Genomic DNA, 9,574 nt, shown 5'->3' with positions numbered 1-9,574 from the left:
AGCTCCATAAACCTTATCTCTTATTCTTCCACTGTTTTATTACCTTGAACTAATGTATGAAAAGATCTGGCTTGTTGTTGTTGAAAATATGGAGGTAAATACTTTGCGCGGAATCTTTCCTCGAACAATTCCCAAGGGATATTATCCATTGTGAGGTGTAGTTGTTTTTCCAGATTTCCCCACCAAATCAAGGCGCTTTCTTTTAATTGAAATACAACAATTTTTGTTTTTGCAGAAGAAGAATATTCTCTTAATTTAAAGCATTTGTTCATTCCTTCTAACCATGCCTAAACACGTTCTCCAGCTCGACCTCCTGAAAATTCTAGGAGTTTAATTTTCTGAAGCTCCCTAGAAATATCTTCCTTTGATCTTTTATACTCAAATTTCTTTGGTTCCGCTGAATTGGTTGCTAAGGGTTGAAGTTCTTATTTGGTCTTAGCCATGGTTGACCCTTTTAATGTTTCCAGTAAGGCTTCTAATGAGTTCATTATCACGGTCAACTCCGGTGCTGGAGCCATTGGTGTTGATGATGGTCTCGATGGAGATGATCATGATGGTGGTGGCGATGGAGATGATGATGATGAAGGTGGTGGTATTAATGACGGTGATGCTGCTCGATCACGTCGTCGTCGCTCATATGTCCTTACCATTGTAATGTTTCCTGTATACATAATAAAATTTTATAAAAACTTTGAAGTATACATTCGGATTTAACATATAGTTTTTGCAATTTCACATTTATAAATGGGCATAGTTTTTTTTTTTTGCTATTTTTATCTACTAGGCAGATCTTACTGGTACTGAGGTCAAGGAGGGTGGTCTCACGACCTCCTTGTCCTAATGTGGGGTTTTTCTATCCTAATGCGTAATAGTACTTAATTTAATGCATGAGTTTTTATAAATCGCAATTTTTTTTTTTTTTTCATAATATTCATTCTCTTAGTAAACATTCTCCACTGACTCGCATATCAAATTATACTATGTTTTTATTTAGTTAGGCATAAATCAAAATCCCCAAATAATCAAACAATCAAAATCACCTGATGCAAATAAAATATATATAGATTTTATTATAGAAGACATTATGCCAATATTAACAAGTTCCATACAGAAAAATTATGAGTTAATTGAAATCGTCAAGAGGCAAAATTTAATTTGTTACATCAATGCTGACAATTTTCTATATTCTTTCACTTAAAAAAAATTATTTTTACTCTTAATTCATAACTAAATTATAATAAATATAACTTCTCATAGAAATATTATTATTAAATTTTTATAGAAGAGAAAGAAAATAACAATGAAATCATGAAAGACCCCGCCCAAAAAAAAAAGAAGATGAGAGATTTCTTTTTGAGAAAATTTTAAAACTCATGTGGAAGACTGCGGGAAGGTTTTGAAAACGCTGAGAATCTTACCTAACTTATTCATGATTATTTGACGCGTGGAGAGTTTCTTCTGAAACGTGAATTTGATTATTATTCATGAACGTTTAACAGGTGGAGAGCTTCTTCTGAAAAGTAGGCATGCCATCTGATACGACTGACAGTGATGAAACCCTAATCCCATTTCCTCTCTACCTTGCGTCTCCATTCCACATTCCTATTTTATATGCGGAGCAGTATGTTAAGATAGGTCGATTATTCCGGTAGCCTTCATAAAATATGTAGTCTGTTCGATTAGCAGCATGAGCACAGTTGAAGAGTAGAAAAGTGTTATTCTAGAGTACCCATCATTTACGTAAGTTTCCTTGGGGTTTCAAGATACCAAACACGACACTCAGGAGGAGCCCACAAAGACACAACGTTCCTCGTGGGTCGAACTTCATTGTGGCCATCCATACTTCGATGTGAAGGCATTTATATGGTGAGAGGTCGGCGAGTCAAAACCCCTGCCGACAGTTCTGTTGTTTTACAATGGTCATCTCATGACACATGTATCGCATAGAATACAGGCTTAGATTTTGGGCCTTTGAGCCCATCATTTTTTTTTTATATCTGCGAAATACCCTCATTAATATTTCAATTTTAATTATTATAAGGGTTCTAAATTGCGTCAATGTTGTGAACTCGTCATTTAAATAGCGTATGTCCATTATTTGATTAGTTATGATGTCAAAATTTCATCTAAACTACCCAACAATATGTTGATTGGGAACATGTGTTCATATCGCACAGTTTTGAATTTAGCTGGTGGGCACGACTGTAGCTTGTTGTCGACGCCACGAGTGATACATAATAACTTTGTACCCATATTATATTAAGCGTAGTCCTTTCGTTCCAGTTATTTATATATGTATTAATTTACTTTGCAAATGTGTATCGATTTCCACAGGTTTATGCTATTGCTGTTGCAGGTCCGGATTCCTATCCCCTTTCTCGGTGCAGAATCTTCTAAACAGATTTTGATGGCAGCTCTCAACCATAGGATCTTCAGAATCCCTACACTCACAAAATCCGAAAGATGAACTATGGTTCTCGTGTTAGAGCACAAATACTATGATGGTCGGGGTATTTACTGCACAGATGCAGTATGATTTCACTGCAGCAAGGGTTTTTGGCTGTTATAATTTCACCCATTGCCACCTGTTTCTCGGTGAACGTCCCGTTTGTAACTCTTCCAGTCCCAGGTTATAAGTAATTAAATTCAATCATTTATTAAACACCAAGATGCGGGAGAAGAGGAACATACAGTACACTCCCAACAGATATATACAGGGCAGTTCTGAAAATTCTAGTTGAGATGTCAGAGAAATTTCAACAATTCTATATATACGGTCCTCCTCTTTGATAAACATTCCACTGTAAAACAGTAACGGGAAAAATACAAACAAGGAAATGTAGCCATATGCGTTAAGATGAAAATTATGAAGTCACTACATAATTGAATTTCATAAATTAGAAACAAAATAATTGGGACTGGTTAAAATACAGAAGCTTGAAAACGAGATTTAATGGGCCTGTAAGGTCTCACAGGGTTCTAACCTCCCTCTTATACCAAATGTAAGGACTGAGTTGATGTAAAGAAACATTTCTGAAACTATAAAGATTTACTGAACTGTAAATATTGTGAGTTTTTATAGAGCTATCTATTCTAAACAGAGTATGAAACTTTAATAAAAATTTTGTTCTAAGTTTATGCAAAACTTCATATGACTAATTGCTTGATTTGATGATAAGTACTTACTTGGTCTGCTGCGGATGTCTGCTGCGGATGAAAATGTTTCAGAACTCCTCCAGTTTGCTTCCGTTTACCAAAAGACCGAAACCACCCAGCCAAAATGAACAGAACCTTTCTACTCAGTCCAGTAAGCTTCTCAGTTGAAGCAGACTGTTCCCCCATGCCCAAAAACCTCAAAACAACCAGCTCAACTTCCATAGGTAACTCAAATTTACTTCTTCAGTATCCCCTTCGTTCTTCCTTCTTCTTTTCGATTCCCTGTACCTCTCGCAAAATCTTCCTTCTGGTTTATAAACTAATTCTTGGCGGTGGCCGTCCTTCCTCCAGCACCCACCGCTTCATTTCCTCGTGACACCCTTCCCATGTCGTGTCATATACATTTCTTTTTAAAAAGGGTATATTGATTTTTTTGGATTAACTTTCCTTTTTCTGATTTTATTTTTATTTTTTATTTTAATATAAAGGTTACACTTATATTAAAATACTTTATCATTAGTTTATTTTTATTATTTTATTAATTGATTAATATAATTTATTTACTAAAATTTATTTAATATTACTTTTATAAATAGGTCGTTACAATATCTATGCTAATAGATAATCCAACCACTAGATGTGAAACAACAATCTTCAGCAATAAGCACAATTAGAGCATAAAAATTATTCAACACATACCATGAATCATCAAGAGAGATACACCTTGATTTGAAACCCCAAAGATTTTATTAATTCAGAAAAATATCCAGTAGAGTTTAGCTCAGTACATCAGATCCAATAGAAGTTAAGTTTCAATGAGGAGCTTGAAAGCTTCCTTATATAGAAAAAATGAGAGGGATTAGCCCCTCCAAGTGGAAGTAACAGCTAGTTGCATTAATCCATGGCTTGATCCTTGATGAAAAAATTCAATTCCCTGATTAACTGACACAAATTTCCAAAAAAATATTGATTTTTCTTATTCACTATGTTGGAGGTTCAAAACTTGACTTCTGGACCACTGGAGGGACTTCAAAAAATAGAATTATCGTTATTTGTGCAAAAAATTTAATTGCTTGGTCCAAAAAAATCAATTTGCTAGAAAATAGTCTTCTCTAGCCCAAACAAATTTCTAGACTGGGTCCTTCTGCCTTGGAAATGGGAGTTTTATTTTTGACTTGAATATTTTCCCTTGAAAATAGCCTCAAATAATTTTTTTATGAATTTTCCACTTGGAGGGTAATTAATTTTCCCTTCATTTTATTTTTTGACAATTTCTGGCTAATTTTAATTTTATTTTTTGCTAGAAATTTAATTATTAGACTCAAGAGGGGATTAAATATTTTTTCCACCCTCTAAGTGTATCTAAAATTATTTTGGTAATGATGTTCTAATTATGAGGAACCATTCACCAAAAATATTCCTAGATAACACTTTTACATCAAGATATTACAAATTCAACCCTTAGAAGGGGAAAATACACATAGACTCGGACTCTTAAGACTCAACCAAATTTTGCGACACAAGACATATGATCTAGTATGATAAAATACATAGACTCGATTAACACTAGGACTCACCTAAGACCTTGTCAATGAGCTCCACCTTAGCTTTGGGGTATATTTGGGAGAAAAACTCTGTCAATTATCCATGTTTACAAACATAGATAATTTGGTGAGGTTAAAAAACTCCCTAGAGTGAAACCATTTGAGAAGAATCATAGGCCTTCATAGGTGTTGTCACACAGCTTAGTATTAATACTAGAATCATTTTTACATTGTAAACACAGAATTTGGGAGTACAATGATGATATTGACTCAAAAAAATTATTCCACTACTCTATACTCTGCTTCTTGGACTGTTGACATGTAAATGGTCAACAAGACGTAGTTTCATTCTAAACCATCATCACTTGGATTTTTGGCCTAGGAAAAGAATTCGGGCCTGCAATTTGTAGAGTGTTTTGGAGCTTTTTGGATGAATTTTGATGTTTGGATAATTTCACTATATTTTTTGGAGCTTCTAATTGGCATTGTTATGGATGGATATGTTCTTCACCCTCTTGTAAGTGCTATTTATTGATGAATATACGATTTCATTAATGTCTAATGCATGGAATATTGTCTCATGGTGATTTATGTGCCCTAATTCATGAAATATTGTCTAAAATTGGATTAGGAAAATTTGCATGTATTACTCATACATGGTGATTGAATGAATGTTCCTAGGGGATTTATTGCATTTGCATCCTTGAAACTCCATTAACAAGTGTCATTGAAGTATAAATATCCAAAAGGTGTAGTGAAGTTGCTTCTATTAGGGTTAGCAAGGCTGCTCTTTAGGTCTCCTTAAAGGAGCGAGTTGCAAATATTAAGATCATCCTTGATGCCTAACCTCCCAATGGGCAGGCACTAGTGTTGAATCCTTTGTGATCAATCAAAACTTAAAGAATGTATTTCTTTTCACCTCTATTTTTCGTCTCTTTAAGGATAGGGAGGCTCCCCTAGGGCTTGGTGTGAAATCCTTTGTAGGGAGGCATTTTGAATTTCGCTCAGATAAGATTCTTCCTTACTGTCTACTCTAGGGATCCTCAAGTTTTGGTGGAATTTCCACGGTGGATTCTCTATAAATTCGCTGCCCTAGCCATCACATCAAGAGGGAACCCTAGAAGTTAATCCTTCAACTTGGGGATTCATTGAAGGCATTTGCTTTAGTACTTGTTGAAGTATATCAATCATTGTCTTTTATCTTGTCTACCTTGACCTTGGATATTCTCATATCTTGTAATATATCTCAACCCTAGGTCTCGTGTAGGTTCCTTTTTCAATGGGTTTTTTGTGGAAAGCCTTAATCGCTTCTCCCAAAGCTTTCACTTTCATTGAACCTTTCCATTGAATGAGTCGCCTTCCCTCACTTCAAACCTACCATAGATACATATCTATCACAAGTGAGTTATTATTGGCACTCCTCCAATTGGTGAAAATTCGAGAAGAGTAGGGGACTTAGGTTGTGGTGATAGTGGGCCTTTGTCCCATGGGTTGTTGTGCCCTCTAGCTTTTGCCTATCAACTAGGCCTGCTAATTTGTGCAGAAACAGGCCTCAACATTAATACAAGTTCAATCACCTTGCAACTTGCTGCTATATCACACACTACCACACACTGGTCGACGTATTTATCTATTGAGCTTGCACCGTAATATCTAAATAGAATATTTACAATGTGCTTATTATTTATAAGCTGTTTTTCTTCTGCATAAAAACGGGGCTTTGACAAGGATTGCAGTAATATATATCAATGCAGTGCCTTACGTAGCATCCTATTGATGTGTAGGGTTAATAAAGCATCCTTCTATGGAAAAGCTGCTGACATGCTGTCCACTTTTAAGACTCCTATAAGTGCAGCATCTAATAGCCTTTTGCCATGTGTAACTTACTACTTGATATGATAATTGAGGTTTCTTTTCTAAGGTTGGTTTTTCCTCTTTGTTTAATGTGTTGGGTATCATTAATTAAGTCAAGTACCAAATAAATTACCTGGGAATTTATGGTTGTGGTCCTGTCCAAATAACCTCAACGATACCATCTTTCAATATATATTGCACAAAAACACCATGAAGATTCCAGACACAAGTCTTCAATTTCTTCACTCTCTACTAAAGATGTTCATAAAAGTAGTTAGAAAATCTCCGGAGAAAAGAGTCATGACACATACCTAGCAGATCATGTAATTTGCGATCTACTCTCAATTGTTACTCTTGCATTTGTTTTTTTCTATTGGACCATATAGTATATAACTTTGCTATTATGTTTCAGTTCACTTTAGGAGACTAAATTGAGCAAATTCTATGTGGGTCAATACATTCCCAGTATGCTTAAACAGATCAGGTCTATTAGTAAGAATGTAACTTTTGCCAGGCCCTCCCTACATTTCTATGTATGCTTTGCAGAAACGGGGTATATATGGTTTGTTACAGAACTATTGTAATATTCAGGTATTTATGAAATTTGAGCAGTGAATTGCTAATTATTGGTATATCTATCATGCTTGACTTGTAAACGTGAGTGAAAATTCAAATTTGATGGATTTCCAGATTGAGATTCCAAGGTTCATTGCCAAACAGAAAGAGGAATGTGAAGCAGAAAAAGCAGTTTTTGAAGCAGAGATGGAAAAATGCCACAGGTCTTTAGAGGAGGAATTGGAAAAACAGAAGCATCTAGCTGAATTAAGGGTTGCTGATATTCAAGTTAAAGAGCATGAATTGCCGGAAAAGGAAAAACAGCTGGATAGATATGCTGAAAAATTAAAAAAATCAGAGAAGAGCTTGCAAGCAAAACTAACCCACTTGATAGAAAGAGGACAGTCCTGTGAAAATGAGGAACACAAAATTAAAGTACAAAAACAAAACCTTGAGAAGGAACGAGAGATTGTGAACAATGAAAAACAAGAACTGGAAATACTTAGGAGAGGTATTGAAGAAGAGAAACAACAGATCCAAAATGAACAAGAAAAGCTTACCACAATAGAAGAGGAACATAATAGCTTACAGATTCTAAAAATGAAAATAAAAGAAGAGATTGATTGTTTTAGGGGTAGTGAAAAAAATGTTGACAATGAAGCATATCTACTAAAATTAGAAAAGGAAAGTTTAGATAAAGATTACAAATTACTTCAAGAAAAAAGGGAACAAACCGACCAGGAATCACAACAGGTCAGTGAAGATAGAGAGAGAATATTAAAATGGTTTTATGATCAAGAACAAAGGTTGAAACAAGATAAACATGTTTTCAGGAAATTAATTGAAATGGATGCAGTATCGCTTCATGCCAAAAAAGAGGCCTTCATTAAGAATTTTGATCATGAACATGCAGAATGGTTTGCTAAATATGAGAACGAGCATAATGAACTTGTTCAAGAATACAAGATGCAAAGGACTGAATTAGAGAGAAACATAAAGGAGCAGTGCAAGCAGGTACAGAGGGATTTAGAAGTAAGGGATTCAGAGTTTGAAAAATGGAAAGAAAGAGAGATGCAGGATATCTTTTCACAGAAAGAATTGATTCAGAAGGAAATGGAAGAACTGAGATTAGAAAGGGAAAAGCATGAGAACAAAAGGCAGGAAATTGCTAAGATGCATGAGGAAGCAGAGATGGCATGGTCAGAGATTAAGACAGATATCAGTAATCTTCACATCCAAAGGGAGAAGTTGCAGGAGCAGCGGGAATCATTGCGAAAAGAGAGAGAGCAATCCCTACAGAAATTAAAAGAACTCCATGAACTAAAGAATGATACACTGGTATCTAAAAACCGTTTGATGCAACTAGAGCAACAGTTTTCCCAAGAAAATCTTAAGGATGAATTTCATCAGGAAGGAAGACTAGGGGATATTTCTGCAAGGATAGAAAACTTGTTAGAACATCATGCTTTCTTACCCTTCCTAAAGGGTCTAGACTCAAACATTTCTAGTAGTTCTTCCCAAAGCAAAGAAATTGAGATATTACCTAAAGATGCCAGTGTGAAACTGGTCGCAAATGACATAGAATATGCATTTTCACCCAATGCAACTAGTGGCAACATCAAAGCAAATGAAAAAGAAGCTCATGGTATTAGAGATAGTAGATGTCAGGATAAATCTCCTTTTTATCCATCCTTTGGTGGTGATAACGATGACATAATAAATGGCCAAGAGCTACAGGATAACAAGCTGTTTCTTCAGTCACATTCACAAATACAGCATAAATTTTCTGTTGTTGAAGGGAGGAACAATGTGGTTGACATAGTTGACAGTGAATTACGCTCTATACCTTCTACTACTGGACAAAACCTTGTCCATGACAGAATGAATTCTATTGTTGAAGAACATGGTCAGCTAGATTCATCTCTCCTCCTCCCAGCCAAGGAAAAGGAAACAGAAAAAGGCAAGTTGCCTATTTCAAAATCTTACATTGGATTATAGCACTGTGATGTTCATCAAGGCAGATGAATTATAACCTTTAAGTAATGTTAATCTGATGGCTATTTTTTATATGCAGGTAAGTCTCAAAAAAAGAGGTCTCGGCAGTCTCCATTGACAAATGCAGCTGATCAAGCCAGTAATCAGTCAGGGATTGAGCCCGAGTTCCCTTCTGGAAGTAGGAGAAAACTTTGGTAGTGAAATTTATACAAGGTGTTACAAAATTTCGAACTTTGAGATAAAAAATTTAGTAATCACATCATGTAAAAGCTTCTCTTTTTTTGTTTGTCGGTGAGAGGTAATCATTTTTTTTAATCTAGTCATGACAAGGAAATTATCTTTCAGTTTCTTATTTTTTGTTGAATTTAAACTAAGGTTTTGATATGAACCTTTGTAGAAACCGAATCTTATAATTTTGTATCCTTGCATGTAATATCCCGTTTCCGGGATATCCCTCAAACCCAAGTAAA

The 9,574-nt window shown here is 35.2% G+C and overlaps 1 protein-coding gene across 1 annotated transcript; it reads left to right on the top strand.

Moving 5' to 3' along the window:
• Positions 1–441: 441 nt before the first annotated feature.
• On the top strand, positions 442–9,302 carry LOC149226676 (uncharacterized). The gene is made up of 4 exons (XM_089380266.1): positions 442–604; positions 7,069–7,145; positions 7,245–9,069; positions 9,184–9,302. The coding sequence occupies exons 1-4, from the start codon at positions 442–444 to the stop codon at positions 9,300–9,302; spliced, it is 2,184 nt and encodes a 727-aa protein (XP_089236392.1).
• Positions 9,303–9,574: the final 272 nt, after the last annotated feature.

Source organism: Pinus tabuliformis, chromosome J (genome assembly GCF_031772625.1).
Source record: "Pinus tabuliformis cultivar Carrire ecotype Pingquan chromosome J, CPIR1, whole genome shotgun sequence".
Lineage (NCBI taxonomy): Eukaryota > Viridiplantae > Streptophyta > Pinopsida > Pinales > Pinaceae > Pinus > Pinus tabuliformis.
This window is presented reverse-complemented; position numbering and strand designations above follow the sequence as displayed.

What these genes read in the sequence shown, in the direction of transcription:
- LOC149226676 (XM_089380266.1), top strand. Translation starts at nt 442, where the DNA reads ATGGTTGACCCTTTTAATGTTTCCAGTAAGGCTTCTAATGAGTTCATT. An exon ending in AGAACTATTGTAATATTCAG is followed by an intron (nt 7,146 to 7,244) that starts GTATTTATGAAA and finishes ATGGATTTCCAG; the next exon opens with ATTGAGATTCCAAGGTTCAT. An exon ending in GGAAAAGGAAACAGAAAAAG is followed by an intron (nt 9,070 to 9,183) that starts GCAAGTTGCCTA and finishes TTTTATATGCAG; the next exon opens with GTAAGTCTCAAAAAAAGAGG.